The sequence below is a fragment of the Mya arenaria genome, chromosome 4 (genome assembly GCF_026914265.1).
Source record: "Mya arenaria isolate MELC-2E11 chromosome 4, ASM2691426v1".
NCBI lineage: Eukaryota > Metazoa > Mollusca > Bivalvia > Myida > Myidae > Mya > Mya arenaria.
In genome coordinates this window covers 18,059,477-18,078,507 of record NC_069125.1, presented here as the reverse complement: position 1 = coordinate 18,078,507, position 19,031 = coordinate 18,059,477, and the positions used below count along the sequence as shown (strand labels likewise).

The 19,031-nt window shown below is 35.8% G+C and overlaps 1 protein-coding gene across 6 annotated transcripts in view; it reads right to left on the bottom strand.

Moving 5' to 3' along the window:
- Nucleotides 1–487: 487 nt before the first annotated feature.
- LOC128231162 (CCR4-NOT transcription complex subunit 4-like) overlaps nucleotides 488–19,031 on the bottom strand; it is a 31,739-nt gene continuing 13,195 nt past the window's right edge. For 2 of the 6 annotated variants that reach the window (XM_052943631.1, XM_052943633.1), the window contains exons 12-21: nucleotides 18,610–18,821; nucleotides 17,981–18,133; nucleotides 17,204–17,350; nucleotides 15,271–15,348; nucleotides 14,162–14,274; nucleotides 13,870–14,002; nucleotides 12,586–12,675; nucleotides 6,108–6,203; nucleotides 2,943–3,041; nucleotides 488–2,523 (exon numbers count right to left, since the gene is read on the bottom strand). In XM_052943631.1, coding sequence (XP_052799591.1) covers nucleotides 2,513–2,523; nucleotides 2,943–3,041; nucleotides 6,108–6,203; nucleotides 12,586–12,675; nucleotides 13,870–14,002; nucleotides 14,162–14,274; nucleotides 15,271–15,348; nucleotides 17,204–17,350; nucleotides 17,981–18,133; nucleotides 18,610–18,821 — 1,132 coding nt within the window. In that variant the 3' untranslated portion in view covers nucleotides 488–2,512. Of the gene's footprint in view, nucleotides 2,524–2,937; nucleotides 3,042–6,107; nucleotides 6,204–12,585; nucleotides 12,676–13,869; nucleotides 14,003–14,161; nucleotides 14,275–15,270; nucleotides 15,349–17,203; nucleotides 17,351–17,980; nucleotides 18,134–18,609; nucleotides 18,822–19,031 lie in introns of those variants that run through there. The other 4 variants (XM_052943632.1, XM_052943637.1, XM_052943636.1 and 1 more) reach the window with 3 other exon arrangements.

The following is a 19,031-nucleotide window of genomic DNA, read 5'->3' as shown; positions in this document are numbered from 1 at the left end:
TCCCCAATTGCTCAAAACATTGCAAGTCCCTTTAACAGGATTTAGCGAAGCACCCTAGTTTTGATTTGGTTTAAAATCTGACATATTATCTCTTAAATTTGTACCGTTTCAAACACCACAAACGAATGATCAATATCTTCAACACCACAACTATTCCTGAAGCATGATAAGCATTCTGAAAGCATGTATGCTGTGACCTGGATCTTTATTGCGAGTTCAAACGGCACAGTCCCCAATTGCTCAAAACATTGCAAGTCCCTTTAACAGGATTTAGTGAAGCACCCTAGTTTTGATTTGGTTTAAAATCTGACATATTATCTCTTAAATTTTGAGACTTAAAGGAAATAATATTTGAGAAAATTACGGTAAACTTCATGATTTTTAAGATCATATTTTGTTGAATGAAATGAGATACTTACCAAAAGTGAATTACGCTTAAGAAATTGGGGCCAGATTTAAAGGAAACAAAAAAGAACAATAGCAGCAATATGTTGATAGTATTTATTTGGTTTTAATGCCAGCCATATATCATAACTTTAACAGCCATTGGCCCTAATAATTCCAAAGTAGCAACACCACAATATCCGCTACAATCATAAGCTACTCAGGGCATCACTGTTCTAATAATTTGACCATAAACCTTTGTCTTACAACAAGTTGCGATTACAATGACAACCTTTCCATTCACTTGTCTCTCGGACAAAGCAACATTAGGCATGGAGTAATTCGAAATATCTTCGAATGGTTAATTTGAAACGTTTTACACATAGTATAAACCCCATCAATTTTAGGAGCATTTTGGCATTCTTTTTTCAGAACATCTCAATATTTTCTAATAAACATTTAAACACACTTCCCACTTACCAAACAAGAATTATTGTTCAACAATCTAAATTTGACTTGCGACCAGTTAAAGGGTACATCGATAATTGTAAATGATGAAAACTGGAAAGGGGCGTAGCCTTGCCTGTGTATGAACATATAACTAGGAATGGAGGAGAGAAAAACGAATGAAATAAAATAGCATCACAGAATTTGGAGTGAAGCATTTAACACCAAGAGAACTAATTTGTTTTAATAAGGCAATGACAGTGTACTTTATCATCATTGTTATAAAAATCTTTAGACAATGTCATCAATTTCAGCAATTCCCTACAAGGGAAATATTGTTTTACGCTCCTTCACAGAAAAAAGTCAACCCTTGACTAAATCACATACCAGCCTACTAAATACATGAATTATAACTATTTCTTTATTGGATTTTTAAGTTTTGATAATTAAAGTCAAAGGAGTTAGACATGAAAATGCATTCAAATTAAAAAATAATTTCAGCATCAACATATATTTTTCGCCTTTAATGTAAATTATTTTAAAGGGAAATTCTGAAAAACTATTTTTTCTTTGAAAAATGAAGTCGAAGCCAGTAATAAGATACTAAAACACACAACAATTTTATTTGATAAGTGATTTCGAGAATTGTTGCCAATACTTTTAATACATATCAGTTCTCTTGACGTTTAATTATGAAGCTTGGCTCAAAGTTTCTCACTTTTTACAATAAACTGAAGAAATGGCACATTACATGTATAAACTCTTAAAATGATTAATGATGTTCAAAAATCACTCGGGTATTGAGCAAATCATGCAAAATTTATCATGTGTATTTTCACGCAGGTTCCTACCAATTAACATTTATTTCGAAAAGACAAGATTTACATAAACACAGCAGAAAAAAACAACACTGCTTGCTGTAATGGTTATAGATGGTAGGTATGTACTTGAAGATGCGATACCATTTATTTTGTGCAAGTTCATACTAACATTATTCCTTTTTTAGTGGTCTACATTATATTGTGTAAACTACCCATTTAACTGAGCCAGTCACTGTTTATATTTACCGCTTCACCTTATTAAAATCAAAACAACTGATCTGATTGACTGAAATAAATGAATTGGAAAACTTGCGAAATACTGCCTTCTCATTGGACAAAATATAATGTTGACCACTAAGTATATATAATGTTTGATGAAAGAAAAAGACTTAAAATTTGTTGAAATCATCTTATCTAACAAAAAGATTTCTCGTTAATGCTGGTTATATATAAATCAAATGGTATAATGTACATGTTCATCACAAAATTGTATGTTACCTAACATGTTAATTATATTACAAATGTTATGATTTGCTTTTCAGTTTCATAAAATTAACACACTGTAGAATTAAAGCTGTAGTAAAATGTTTGTATCTTATAGCATTTCCACATGCCAATTGTAATCAAAATCAATACTCTATTAAATACTGTAGACATGTACAAAATTCAAAATGATGACAGTGTCAATAAAGTGAATTAAAAGTTCAAACGATGATGCTTCACAGTTAATGTTGAGCGTAATTTGTTCGAGAAAGTGAGAGAACAGCTGTGTAGCAGGCAAGGGGAAGTAACTTGGCAAACACAAGCTGAAGATGACGACGAGGAGCCAATGCTTCCTAGCAGATCACTTATCCAATATCCTACTGTAAACCTGCAGAAAACAAACACAAGATGATTAACATAAATGTATGAAATAATTATAGTACAAACAAACCTGTATTAAGTGGCCACCTGTTGGAAAAGGTCAAAGTGGCTGCTTCAGACAGGTGGCCACTTAATCCAGGTGGAACATTTCCATCATTAAAGCTTTGTTCTGACAGGGGCGCATTACATATATATCCTAAATGACAAATGACAGGCACTTCAATATCTATTATCTGTAGTGACTGTACCAGGGCTTCTAAAACTTTGGAACCTCAATCACTGTACCATACTTTTGTAATGTAAAAATCCTAAATTATGATTAAATCAATGAAATCTTGTTTTTATTACAAACATTGCTTAGGATTGCTGTATTGTTGACATGTGTAATAATTAATGATGGTAAAACCAAGTACACTATATACTAACCTTCTGCGAGCTTGTGAGGGTCTGCGGTCTGTAGCGGGGGTCTTATGTGGGTCTGAAAGCCTGGTGGCGGATTGTGTGTCTGTGGGGGCCATACTGTGTCTGAAAAACCATAGGCTAGTTTAGTTTATGAGCATTTTACAATTGTTTACCTTGACTTTAAACAAAAGGGAATATCTCTCTATTGATCACATTTTTAATAGAAACCTGAGCTATTCTAAAACAATAAGGCTAGTTGGTTTGCAGGATATTACAATAGTTGATGTATAGTTTGAGTGTTTTTCAATTGTTTAACCTGACTTTAAACAAAAGGAATATCTCTCTTTTGGTCACACTTTTGGATAGAAACCAGAGCTAGTCTAAACTGATAAGGCTAGTTAGTTTGCTGAATTTTACAATAGTTGATGTGTAATAAGAGGACATGAATAACATTAATGTAATCTGTTCAATCTCCTCCTTTTATGCATACTGCAATAGCTTAAATTTCATTTTAATACCAATCCTCCAAAAAGCTGTTACAAATCACAATTAACGGGACCAGACATCATATGGTCCCAAAACGACAAATACAGTATTTCCTCAAAACCAGCCTAGAACAAGAGATGTTTGTCAAACATTATGCCCCCCCCCTGAGCGCCATGTTGTCAGGATTATATGGACAATTAAATGAAATATGCATGGACCGAAATGACAGCTGATTTGTCGCTAACATTGTATGCCGTTGAGGCAGTTTTAAGATTATGACCATTCAAAGTTTGAGGATAGAGTGTGTTATGACCATGACCTTTGACTCTATGACCTCAAAATCCATAGTAGTCATCAGCTGGTCACCAAAAATCTAAATGTTAAGTTTGAGGGCCATGGGTGCAGGCATTGACAAGTTATCACACAGACAAGCATTTTTCGTTAAAGGTCACTGTAATCTTGACCTTTGATCCAATGACCCCTTAAATCATAAGGGGTCATCTACAGGTCAGACACAACTCCAAGTCAAGTTTGAGGGCCATGGGTGCAGGCATTGTCCAATTATCACTTGAAACATTTTCGCATTCAAGGTCACTGTGAACCTGACCTTTGACCCAATGACTCCTTAAATCAATAAGGGTTATCTCCTGGTCAGGCCCAACTTACCTGTCAAGTTTGATGATCACAGATTCAGGCATTGTTGAGATATCACTGGGAGAAGATTTGTTAACTTTTTTGCATTAAAGGTTACTGTGACCTTGACCTTGGCCTGATGACCCCCAAGAGGGGTCATCTACTGGTCAGGCCCAACCTTCATGTCAAGTTTGATGACCATAGGTCCAGGAATTGTCGAGTTTGCTTTCAAGGTCACTGTGACCTTGACCTCTGACCCCTTAAATCAATAGGGGTCATCTACTGGTCAGGCCCAACCTCCAAGTCAAGTTTGAGGGCCATGGGCGCAGGCATTGTTGAGTTATCACTCGGGCAACCTTTTATCGTTCAAAGTCACTGTTACCTTGACCTTTGGCCCAATGACCCCTAAAATCAATAGGGGCCATCTACTGGTCAGGCCCAACCTCCAATTAAAGTTTGATGGCCGTGGGTGCAGGCATTGTCGAGTTATCACTCAGACAACCTTTTACCATTCAAGGTCACTGTGACCTTGACCTTTGGTCTGATGACCCCCAAAAACAATAGGGGTCATCTACTGGTCAGGCCCAACCTCCAAGTCAAATTTGAGGGCCATAGGTGCAGGCATTGTCGAGTAATGACACGGACAACCTTTTACAATTCAAGGTCACTGTGACCTTGAGCTTTGGCCGGATGACCCCCAAAAACAATAGGGTTCATCTACTGGTCAGGCCCAACCTCCAAGTCAATTATGAAGGCCATGGGTGCAGGCATTGTTGAGTTATCACTCGGACAACCTTTTACCATTCAATGTCACTATGATCTTGATCTTTGACCCGATGAGCCCCAAAAACAATAGGGGTCAGCTACTGGTCAGGCCCAACCTCCAAGTCAAGAATGAGGGCCAAGAGTGCAGGCATTGTCGAGTTATCACTCGGACATCCTTTTACCATTCAAGGTCACTGTGACCTTGACCTTTGGCCCGATGACCCCCAAAAACAATAGGGGTCATTTAATGGTCAGGCCCAACTTCCATATCAAGTTTGATGACCATAGGTCTAGGCATTGTTGAGTTATCACTCGGACAAGCTTTAAAATTATTTTACCATTAAAGGTCACTGTGACCTTGACCTTTGACCCGATGAGCCCTAAAATCAATAGGGGTCATCTACTGGTCAGGCCCAACCTTCATGTCAAGTTTGATAACCATACGTCCAGGAATTGTTGAGTTATCACTCGGACAAGCTTTGGTCTACCGACGGACCGACCGACATACCGACATGCCTGTGCAAAGCAATATACCCCTCTTCTTCGAAGGGGGGCATAATTATCAATACAAACAAGTATGAGGCCGATCATACATCATACATCATTTTACATAATAAATAAATATTTTGTGGCTGTCTCAGCTGAGTTGACCGCTTTTAAAATAACGCATAATGGTTTCATAGTGCGTATGTTTAGCAATTGAAAGTCACAGAGTAATTAATTCAGATAGATTTACCAAACTTATTTTCAAATAAACTGGGATTTCCGTGCTAGACAAACCCAGTTAATTTTGAATTGGAAAAATACGCAAAAATTGCATCAAGATACATGTGTTTATCATAAGCACTGTAATACATCAGTTAGAAGGTTCAATGCTTCGTTTACAACGATATCAATTTAATGTAATTTTTTGACAATTTCATTTTCTTGCAACTGTATCATTTGGTGTCTAGTCCCTTCAAAGTCAAACCACAATGTTGTTACCAGAAACAAGGATGACCTTATGGATAAGCTGTTATTTTCCATTCACTGGCTTTCTTATGTGAGATGCTTTTTGTGTGGAATTAGTGTGTGTATTTTTTTTTTCTTATTTTGGAAAAATTATCAGAGTACTTTTTCAAAACATTGGGAACAAGTGGTGTAAAATATCAATAAAGCAGTAAATATATTACTCAGAAAAAAAAAAAATCTGTCAAAGGCTATTTTGGGGAAAATCGAACAGGGTCTTGCCCTTGACAAATTAGCTATGTCAGCTATGGCAAAGAAAGGTCAAAAGACCCTGATATTGACCCTGTGTGGACTTACTTTTGACAGGTAATTGCTGTACAAATGGCAATCTGTGTGTGTTTGGGTCAGAGTCGGCCAGAGTGAGCCAGTGGGTGTCCTGGAGACTGAGGCTACCTGAAAATACATAAAACAAAAACATGTATTCATACACAAAATATATCACAAGTCTACTAAATTCCCTATTCTCTAATACCTTCCACAGAAGAGCAGTAGTTGTTTCAGCTGTACTTATTTAATTGAAATATATCAGCCCATCAGCTATTTGATGTTTGAAAGTTAACAATTGCGTTGACGATCATGTTGTTAACATTACCAAAGGTAAATATACAGCCTGGATAAGACCAGTCCTATCAACAGTACCCCTTATCACATTTAACCTCAAAGTATGACCTTGATCTTTGAGGTACAGACATGGGCCTAGTGCTTAACACACCACTTCATAATGGTAAACCATCATGGTAAGTTTTTACCTGGTACTCACAATTGACTTTCAAAGGCCACACATAGGTGTCTACCAGGATAGAGCTATAGACAGACTTTATTGACATACAGGCTCTCAATATTATATATGGTACATCTCTTTATTAGACAAACTCTCTGTTATCAAAAGACATCCCCACACCCCCAAATACAATTTGTTGGTATATAAATTTTACAAATATATATTTTAAGTGTCACAAAACTCAAGCTATCTGACAACATAAGCTCTTTCTTTTTATGAAAGGGGCAAGTTGCATAGCCATAGAGTAACAGATAGTGCTCAATTTATATAAACCAACAAAAAGGATCGAAAAAGCATGATCTAGTTAAGGATAAAAGTGGGATGTTAAAAGCCGCTCCAACAAAGTCCACATGGTTTTTAACATGCAGATTTTCTATCATATGCAATGACCTGAATCGAACAAAAAAATAACGGAGGCAAACTATGCAAACTTACTGTTGCATAGGTTTAGATTGTTATGTTCAATAGAAAACAGCTAAGCAACGCACTCAAGAATGGAACAGCTTTCCTGCTAACAAATTATGATTTTTCAACTCAAAGCAATAAAAAATGTGCTAGGCAGGCTAAACAAGAGGGCCAAATTGCCCTGAATCGCTCACCTGTGATATACTGCACATTGGTATTGTGTTCATAAGGTTTTTCTAATATCTGACCTAGTGACCTAGTTATTGACTGCGGATGACCCAATATCGAACATGACCCAGATTTTATAGAGATGATCATTCTGACCAAGTTGCATTAACATTAGGCTAAAATTGTGACCTCTATTGTGTTCACAAGGTTTTTCTACTAATTGACCTATTGACCTAGTTATTGACGGTAAATGACCCAATATCGAACTTGACCTAGATTTTATAGAGATGATCATTCTGACCAAGTTACATTTAGATTAGGCTTAAGTTGTGACCTCTATTGTGTTCACAAGGTTTCTATACTAATTGACCTAGTGACCTAGTTATTGACCGCGAATGACCCAATATCGAACTTGACCTATATTTTTCTAGAGATGATCATTCTGACCAAGTTGAATTGAGTTAAGCCTAAAATTGTGACCTCTATTGTGTTCACAAGGTTTTTCTACTAATTGACCTAGTGACCTAGTTTTTGACCTGGGTTGACCCAATATGGAACTTGACCTAGCTTATGTTAAGATGATCATTCTGACCAAGTTTCATTAAGATAAGGCTAAAATTGTGACCTCTATTTTGTTCACAAGGTTTTTCTAATAATTGACCTAGTGACCTAGTTATTGACTGCGTATGACCCAATATCGAACTTGACCCAGATTTTATAGAGATGATCATTCTGACCAAGTTGCATTAAGATTAGCCTAAAATTGTGACCTCTATTGTGTTCACAAGGTTTTTGTACTAATTGACCTAGTGACCTAGTTATTGACCGCAGATGACCCAATATCGAACTTGACCTAGATTTTATAGAGATGATCATTCTGACCAAGTTGCATTGAGATTAGGCTAAAATTGTGACCTCTATTGTGTTCACAAGGTTTTTGTACTAATTGACCTAGTGACCTAGTTATTGACCGTGAATGACCCAATATCGAACTTGACCTACATTTTATAGCGATGATCATTCTGACCAAGTTGCATTGAGATTAGGCTAAAATTGTGACCTCTATTGTGTTCACAAGGTTTTTCTACTAATTGACCTAGTGACCTAGTTATTGACCGCGGATGACCCAATATCGAACTTGACCTAAATTTTATAGAGATGATCATTCTGACCAAGTTGCATTGAGATTAGGCTAAAATTGTGACCTCTAATGTGTTCACAAGGTTTTTCTACTAATTGACCTAGTGACCTAGTTTTTGACCCCAGATGACCCAATATCGAACTTGACCTAGATTTTATAGAGATGATCAGTCTGACCAAGTTTCATAAAGATTAGGTCAAAATTGTGACCTCTATTGTGTTCACAAGCAATTGTGAACGGACGGACGGACGGACGGACGGACGGACGACGGACGAAGAGTGATCACAAAAGCTCACCTTGTCACTACGTGACAGGTGAGCTATAAAACTGAAGAGAAATTGAAGACATATGAATGCCATCGAGTGCAAATCATTTCATATAAATTGTTCTCGAGTTGATCAAGTTCTGGGGGCTGTTCCAGTAAGAGAATTTAGACATAACTTCAATTATCTTCAATGTGTACTGTAGTCAAAAATTGCAATATATTAAAAATATATATATATTTCCTAAGCATCATGTTTATTTTCAATGTTGGCCAAAGTTGAAATCACACAAAAGCGCAGCAAAATAATGAAACTATGAAACTAAGATGGTTTCATTTTACAGCCAAAATCGACAAATAACTTTATTGAAACCCCCTGCTGAGCAAGATGTTTCTATGCTTATGTGAATGGATATTGAAATATGCACAACTAGCCTACTTTCTTCATATATTGCCACCAAACGTAGCAAAATACCTTTTAAGACATGAATTTTGTAAGACAAACAGCTCACAGCATCCCAGAAAGCATGTTTAATGAAGCAATTTTTGCTGATTATGGGTAAGTCTTACGCCAAGGTTTTCACAACTTACAAATCAAGTGATATATTCAGGGCTCTCACTAGGCTGAAAATTTTGGGAGAAGTGACTTCTCCCTTCAGTCAATTTAGGGAGAAGTGGGGAGACTTTAGGGAGAAGTGATACTTTTCATAACACCTGATACAAAAACTATGCCATACCACACACCTCAGTTTATATTCACATTCAAATTGATTGCTATAACTATATAAAATGTTCATAAAATAATGTATCTTTTTTGGCTCAGCAAAAGTATATTAGTCAATGTCACATAGTTTATCTCCAAATAGCATCTAAAATGAACCAAAAAATACATCTAAGGATTTGAACTAATCATAATGACCTCATAAATGAACTGTCAATATAGTAGGGGGACGAATCTTGTTTTGGTAAGTTCGGGATAGGGTACGAATGTCACATTCAGCTGTGCTGTTATTTACTTGTCTCTGGCTAAATAACTTTAAATATGCTGACATTTAAGAACCAAATGACATTTAAATCAGTGTCCTTGATGAAAAATTTACCAATACATAATGGGAAGTTGAAAAATTAACTCGGAAAATGTTCTGACAAAATGGCGATCTCGCCGATTTTTTTTTTGACATCATAACTGTGACAGGAGAAAATTACTGTAAGTAAACTCTACATAAAGCAAAAAAAATAATATTTTTTGGTGTTTACAAATCATTTTTTACATGAACATTTCACTAAAATCAATCAAATATTTGGTGATATGTCATGTTATTGATTTTCTTAGCGCCTACTTGCCGATGGCCCGAGATGGCTATGACCGTCTGCTTCAAAAGCAACAATGTTTAAATGTCTTGCATTGTTTGTTCAATACATATATTAATTACTTTTTAACTTAAATTAATGCTTGACACGATTTTTCATAATTATGTCTCCAATTCTATCTCATTTTAACGAACTTTTATCATTTGATCAGGGTCTTCTAAATGTACATTCTGATTGGTTAACTTTCAATAGCTCCGCCTACTGGCGATGCTTTGGTAATTGGATGACACGGCCCAATTATCAGATTAGGAGATTACCAATTTGTATGAATGGCTTATTGGGATGTTTTGACTAATGGGACATTGGCCAAATACTCGCTGATTGACAGATTTACAATGTGCTAAAATTTTCGGCGAAGTCAATGTCGCTTTGATGATACAAATGGGCGAAGTCTGGGAATTTTAGGCGACCACTTCGCCCAAGTCGCCCCCTCGCGAGAGCCCTGATATTTCAAGCTTAGCAGTTTTTTTCAATTTTTAGTACATAATGATATTATGATTAAATGCGGTGAAATACAGTTTATTTTAAATTTCAATCATGACACGTGCATTACGTTTTCTATTACAAGTCTATTTAGTGAAAGTCCTGTCTACACGCAAAGAGGTTGAAAATTGTAATGTAAAATGATGAAAGGATATATTGTGAGATGTAATGATGAGAAGTTAAGAAGTCAGCAACAATTGAAAATGGCAGTCAAAAGATGAAAATAAGACTCATTTGAAAGCCAGTGACAATGAAGGATTTCAGTATTGAGGAATGAATCATTAGAAAGCCAGTGACAATGAATGATTCCAGTTTGGAGGAATGAATCATTAGAAAGCCAGTGACAATGAATGATTCCAGTTTGGAGGAATGAATCATTAGAAAGCCAGTGACAATGAATGATTCCAGTTTGGAGGAATGAATCATTAGAAAGCCAGTGACAATGAATGATTCCAGTTTAGAGGGATGAATCAATAGAAAGCCAGTGATAATGAAGGATTCCGGTATTGAGGGATGAGCTGTTAGAAAGCCAGTGATAATGAAGGATTCCAGTATTGAGGGATGAGTCATTAGAAAGCCAGTGACAACTAGAACTGTAAGCCAAAGGCTAACGAATACCCCCCAACCCTTCCCTGTCTAGGTTGTTTGCCCTGGCCTTAGTTATGGTATCATTAGAAAGCACAAGGCAATACATTTATTTAGTTTATTTAGAATACCTATACCTGAATATAAATATATTGAAAAATGACAAAGGAGTAGGCCACCAAAGCGAATATTACCCCACTCCCACCCACCTCAGGGGAGATAACAAACCTGTTTCTCTCATTTTCACCATAAAGGGGTCATGATGAAAAATGACAAAGGAGTAGGCCACCAAAGCGAATATTACCCCACTCCCACCCACCTCAGGGGAGATAACAAACCTGTTTCTCTCATTTTCACCATAAAGGGGTCATGACTCCTGACAGGATATTCCAAAATGAAGGTGGACGGGTGAATTTGACAGTCTGCCAACCCAATTTCTGTTTACCCACCCCCACCACCTCCCCCCCACACATGAGTACCAAGGAAATAATACAGGTGCACAAAATCACATATACAAAGGTTCACATCATGGTCATGGATAGCTGAAAGTTTGAGAAAAATATATTGAAAAATGACAAAGGAGTAGGCCACCAAAGCGAATATTGTAACAAATTTAAGGCCTGTATGCACCTAACTTCAGGACTTTTGATGGTCTTTTTAAGGACAAAATCAATTAAAGGTCTTTTTAAGGCCATGCAAACATTCTGATTAATACAGGTGCACCAAATCACATATTCAACAGTTCATATCATGGTCATTGACATCTGAAAGTTTGAAAAAGATTTATAGAAAAAATGAGAAAAAATGACCAAGGATTATGCTAGACAAAGTTGTATAATTTTTGCCTATTTTAACTTATTCAGGGGCCATAATTGGAGACATGATCATGTGATTCCAACCACAATCACAGGGGCAAATGTTCTCACCATGGCTAAAAGTTTGAAAAAGATTCATTCAAAAATGACGAAGGAGTAGGACGAACACACCTAATTTTACCCAATTTAACTCATTAAGGGGCCACAACTCCACTCAGGATCATGTGACTCCCACCAAATTCATGGAGGCAAAGGTTTACATCATGGCCATTAATATTTGAAAGTTTGAAAAAGATTTGCTCAATAGCTTCAAAGAAGAATCCTGGACAAAGCTAATTTTGCCCAATTTAACTCATTAAGGGGCCACAACTCCACTCAGGATCATGCGACTCTGACCAAATCCACGGAGGCACAGGTTTACATCATGGTCATTAATATTTGAAAGTTTGAAAAAGATTTGTTCAATTGTTCAATAACGACAAAGATGAATCCCGGACAAAAAAAAAACGGACGGACAGACGGACAGACGGAGGAATGAATCATTTGAAAGCCAGTTACAGTGAATGATTCCAATATTGAGGTTCGAGTCGTTAGAAAGCCATGACAATGAATGATGCCAATACGGAAGAATGAATCATTTGAAAGCCAGTTACAGTGAATGTTCCAGTATTGAGGGTCAAGTTGTTAGAAAGCCATGACAATGAATGATGCCAATATGGAAGGAATAGCTCATTTAGCTGAGCCAGACACCAGATGGTACATACCATCAGCACGATTGCCAGAGGTGAGTATTGCTGGGTCGTATGCTATCCAAGAGGACTGTTCAGTGCTCGCCTGTGCAGGAGCCGACCAGTCTGCAAAACCCACAGCAATTACTTGTACCTAGTGTCTAACATTGATCTATTGAGGTATTGGCTTTTTGGCAATGACTAGTTCATATCTATTTACTCAAGCTCAACATAAATACAGGTGGTATCTGGTATTTTTAGAAAGACTGTGTTGCAAGCCTGTGAATTTATGGGCTAATGGTAGACACCAATACAACTAGTCCATTTCACCGAATTTTTGTTCGACTTAATCTTTTTGTACCTGCCAGGGGTGAATGTGAAGAGGTTTTAAGTGACATTAAAAAAAGAAGATAGAACCTTTTCCTTTTCACCCCTCGCAATATGAATGGTCACCATGAGGCTTGCTGCACAAAGAGAAAACTCCTTTTTGGGTCAGACTGAGACACCTTACACCACCAAACAGCCACACCTTGCAGTGACATTTCAATGAATGTCTATACATGTCAAATACTATTTCAACTCTGTTGCCAGGCAAGAGGCAGACATTACTTCAGAGAAATGTCTCCCAAGTTTCAGCAAAACTGTTTTCAAGTCAAGCTTAATCTCTTCAATTGAATATTCTGAGTAGATTTGGGAAAGCCCATTTTTTTAACTCATCTGTTTGCCTTATTCTTTCAGTCACCAATATTACACTTTTGGATGAGCAAGCGCAGTATCGTACACTAGTGCTTAGCATCATAAACCTTTAAAGGTGCACAATTTAAGTTGACAGATTTTTTTGATTTTTATATTAATGCATTATCATGTTTAACTCATCTGACATTAGTGATCAAAATAAAAAAGCATGTGATTTATGTACAGATTATTAAAATATCAGTGATGTTTTGGCACCCTTTTAACTGGATAATTTATTGCCATGTAGCTATTAATTAAAAAACGACGACATATATAATGGTGTGTTTTTTTATCTGTACCTAAATCATACACTTGTTTTTGTTTTAAAAAAGTCAAATGAGTTAATGAAGATAATACATAAAAATTAAAAAAATTGTTTTGCATCAACCTGTTTTGTGCACTTTTAACAAGCACTGCAATATAAATTTGAGCAAGCCAGAAAATCTTTTAACCAGTGCAGTGCTTGCAGACTTGTGATCCTTCCACCTGTGCTAAACAGCGTCAACAACTTCAAACATTTCTTGATACCCAAAATCATGTAAGCTTCATTCTTACATATTTTTATTAAGAAGCAAGAATACTTACTTGTATTTTTTTGTGTAGGATTATGCTGTGTGTTTGGCCGTGTATCTGACTGAGGTTGGCCGAAACTGATGTTTATATTTGGTAACAATGCTCGAAGGCCATCTTGCCAATCTTTTACATTATAACAATCATTCTGAAAGGGAGAATAGTTCTTTGGTTAATAAAGAATAAACTGTATCACTTTGTACAAATGATTTATGTGGCCACATGTTTTTTTTTTCCAATATTAACAAAGAAAAATGAAACATATTATTTATTTAGCCTAATCATGCACTGCACTAAGCTTTGTTACCTGTGTTTGTGAATTGTGCTGGTGTTTACTGTTGAGAAGATTGGAGAACATATTCGGGTACGAGGAATCGAGTGGTTGATTCATCATACCAAACATTCGACTAGACACCGCATCTAGAATACAAACAAAGCGTAAGCAAAATCATCAATGCCTTATCATCATATTCGTCTAAGTTTAAACTAATTGCCTCTCTTCAACATTCACAAGTTTGTTTTAACTGATCATTTATCTTCTGTGCCCTTTTCAGGGCTGTAATGAATTCACATAAACTGAGAAACATGGAGATTCAACATTAAGATTTTCAAACACTCCCTATTCTTAATAAACTACATGTACAAATTTGCCAGACTTAAAGCTCTACTGTATGTTATCACATAATTACTTTTGGAGAAACTCATTAAAGATGCATAATGCTGAAAGTTCAGGAAATTATCTTATTCTCGTTTTACAAAGGTTCAACCATAATATATACATGCACTAAACCTACAAAAACAAAACGTAACAATACACCTTTGGCCAGAAAACTGTGAACAAACTAATTAAGAAAGTGCCGTTATATTGTTATCATTGAACTTGACAAATAACCTGTTAGTTATATTATTAGAAATGTAGCTATATAATTATATCATGAGTGTCATTTAAACATAATGATTAAGAAAAACATCATGTTAAGTCTCATCAGCCATTTTATGTAGGGTTTCATAGGCAGAAATTATATCAGCATGAACCTAAATGTCAGTCATTTTATTTAATATCAGAAACAAAGAGATCAACAAGAAGCATTATAAAGAACATAGGAAGTGACTTGTTGTTGATGTGTTTAAAGACCCCAAGGGCACAGTAAAGAAAAACTCTTTGTGACTTCCAGAAAAGACAATGTGAGAAGTATCAAAACACTAAATAGCTTTGTCCAAAGAAAAATGACCATAGGTGTATATTCATAAAACAACATAAAAAATACAACATCATAAAGTATAAATCATCAACAATCAACTTCATATTTAATACTAGTTTAAAGGCACTCACCCAACTTACCACGCAATATCTGCAAATATTTCACATATTTTGCGGACGGGGCAGCTAAAATTGTGAGTGGGCGGGGCAATTACCTTGTTGGGGGCGCAATGTTCGAGTGCTGGGGAGGCCACCTATAAGTGCTGGCTGGGGGATCTGACTATGTGAAAACCCTGAAAAATGTCGGACCCAGCCAAGGATTAATTTTTTGTCAGACTCAAAAACTATCAGACTCATAGACTTTTGAAAAGACTCTAGTCTTGCTAAACTACAGCTTATGTTATATTTCCATTCATACTGCAATTCAGTTTCAACTCAAAACATATATGAATGCCCCATTAACTGATTAATTTCTGAAGTCAATTTGCATAAAACATGAATGCAGAAGAATATACTAGATGGGCGAAGGTGCCTTCCTCTGTCCAATAGCTTGTTTTTGAATAAAGGAATTCTTAAAATAACTCATTCAAACTGAAAAAAATAGCACAATTCACATAAAGTAAACATGTGAATTCTAAAGAAGGAAAAACTTATCCTAAAAGGCTATATAGAAAACAAAATGAAAATACTACTACAAAAATATTACCACAATAACAAGTTGTGACTCAGTACACAAGTTTTCCTACTTATCGATGAATGTGTATCACTTCCAGGGCAGAAGTGTTCACTTCAGATTGCTTATATATATTTAAAGCTGCACTCTCATATTTTTTTGTCTTGGAATGAACCAATTTGTGCGTAAATATCTGAAAACCAGACTGCTGACAAAAGATCAGATAGACAATTTTACTATTCACCTTCGAAAGATGATTTTACTATTCACCTTCGAAAATTAATAATTTATGTCTAAAAGCATTACAAACACTTTAAGAAAAATGCATAAAACATCATTTTTTAAACATAACTATGAAAACCTGTGATCTGATATTTTGTCAGCTGTCTTTTGTCACTGATTTAAATGCAGTTTAACAAAAAATGGGCACATTCCAAGAATATTTTGTTTTTGTTTTTGGTCAAAACATTCAATCTGTGAGAGTGCACCTTTAAAATACTACTTCAACAACAACACAACAACATGAAGTTGTAATCCTGGTAAGTTAAATCATAGTAGTTTTCTTACTTATTGATGAATATGATCACTTGTATAAATGAGGTGTTCACTTCAGATTGCTCATATCAATTGAAAAGCATTAAGAAGCATGTTAATCAATGTAAATTAATAACCAGGATATATATACAAGTAGCTCTCAAACAATCACATGACTGCTCAGTTTTAAAGTATGACAGGGTAATAATTTAATATGAAAACATTTTCATATCAAGGATTTTCATTTAAGGATAATTGAAAATATGACTCCCTAAAAACAGGCTCAAACTTCCAAAATTGCATCCTTGAATTTCAATAAAATACCATAATGAAATTTCAGAATATTCAATAATTCAGGAGAATTTTGTTAAAGGTTAGAGCTTGAAAGTTCAAAATATAAAAATGTGGTGTCGGTGTTACTTTTATTGCCACATTTTTCAATAAATCTTGAAGTCAAAATAATTACAATTGAATACAATTTTGTAGAGATGGCAAGTCATAATACATAGCAGTTGGACAATAGCGGAATTTCAGTGTTCAGAAATGTTCCAAACTTACAAAATCGATAGCAAGCAAGTTTATACTTCCAATTACAAATTCTTAATGGAAACCCTGCATTCTCCTAATAATTTTGTTTTGTCCATAAGCGCACTCGCTTTTAACAAAGACGTCCCAGGTTCTACTCTTGGCCTAGACGGGACAAACTCATGCCAAATATCGTGTCGTATGAGAAAAACTTAGCACAAGTTAATACACATATATAAGTTTAAAAGTTCTTATTTAATTATATTAGCAAGATTTTGATATTTTTCTCTTGCCTCAGTAGAAGGTAAAACCCTAAGAAAACACAGTGACAGTCCATAAAATCGCTTTAAAACTGAGCCCAGTGAACCAATAAGACACCAATAACAACTACACGTTAACTATCATAACACCCGTACCTGGGGGCAAGTTATGTGGGGGTCTCTGTGGAAGGGAGAAGCCGGATAATTGGTTACTCTGGAAACCTGCAGGGACACTACCAGACTTGCTCTCTTTCTCCAGTAAATCTGCCAGCCCTCGTGATGACTCTTCCAATGGATCAAAACCTGCAGAGAACATCTGGTAAATCAATAAACAGTACAAATTGAGGGGATTTAAATAACAATATTCATGAGCAATTCCAGGATGTGATTGACCTGGTAGCTGAAGGTCTGTAACCATTTCAGCGAGTATTGGGAGCGCTTTAGGCCCCAAATGAAAGGTCAAATGGGGTGAGGCACCCTGTCCCAAAGCAAAACTTGTTTAGAAGCTGTCTTGTTGGCTCTCCTGAACCAAATTTAAATCAAACTGGATTGTCAATACCATCAACAAATGAAGTACCCACCAAAGACAACCAGCTAAAAAAAAATCTGCTAAAAATATAAAAAAAATTGTTTTTATTTTTTTCCCCAATGACATCTGCAGAAATCCACAAACAAATCACATCCCTGAATTTGTTATCTAAGTGCAAGAACTCCATATCTGCTTCCATTTAAATGCTTCTTAAATGCAATTATTGAGTTTTTGCACTATGGTTTTACAGCCAATTGAATAAGTCCTTTGAATAATCAAGCCCCAATTCTTACTGTAGAGTGAGAAAAACACAGAAACAATGATAAGTGACTCTGCAGCATTTTTTTTTATATCTTGTATTTAATCTCATATGTTATATATTAACACCCTCCCCACATGTATACCTAAATCATCATCTTGCCAGTCCTTGCTGTTGTTAAATGTGTTGTTGTTGTTGTTGGTTTGTGTTTGGCCGAAACCGAATGCTGCCTGCCAGTCTGTAGTTGTGTTCACCGGGAGACTGTCAGGGATTTCAGTAGTGGATACTTCTGGTACTTCTGAAATTGATACCAACTATTTTAATTTTTAAAATACACTTCTAAAATGTTTCAAATAATTCTTAAATGCATGAAGGAACCACTTGTTAATGATCATATCATACAATCATTTTTTTCAATTTAACTAATACCCAGAAGTTATATTATTTATTTCCAAACAAATTGTTTTTTGGTAACATAAAACACAGCAAGTTTGAATTTGCAAATAACATCCAATTTAATTAGCAACTTAAACACAAGTTTTAGCTAAAAGCATATTGCTGACAAAAATATGCATATTTTTTGGATATTTTTTGTCTGGACCGGATAAATTCATGGACAACCTGAAGGGGAATTTTGACACAAATTGGAGGAAATATATATGTTTAAGGAGACAATAGGGCAAATTGGGGCCACAGAATCATCAGAAAACAGCTCCATTTTGGAATAACATATTTGTGAGTGTTCTACAGGATAATTTAAACATGATTTCTAACCAGGTTGTACTGGTGGTTTAGGATTACGAGCTCCGTGAAAGCCGTTGATACTGCTGAATAAGGAAAGGTTGTCCGAGTTATCCAGGCCAAGCTGTTTTCTCTTGTTGCCGAGGGAAGTGAGAAGGGCCTGGGGGCTAGTCATGGAAAGACGTGGCGGGGATGACGTCACTGGTACACTGACTGGCACACTGTCTGTTGTACTGCTAGGAGGTCTACGAAATACAAATGAGGGGATTATTTTATTGTTGGTAGTTTCAAGACTTCAAGTAAAAAATTAAACTTAATCTGTAACTTAAGAAAACAACTGAATGATTGCTTACATACATAAATGTAAACATATACCATTATGTTTGATGCTTCTATATACTTCCTGGCAGTTAGTATAATCAATCTCACCACATTTTCACGTACAACATTTTTTA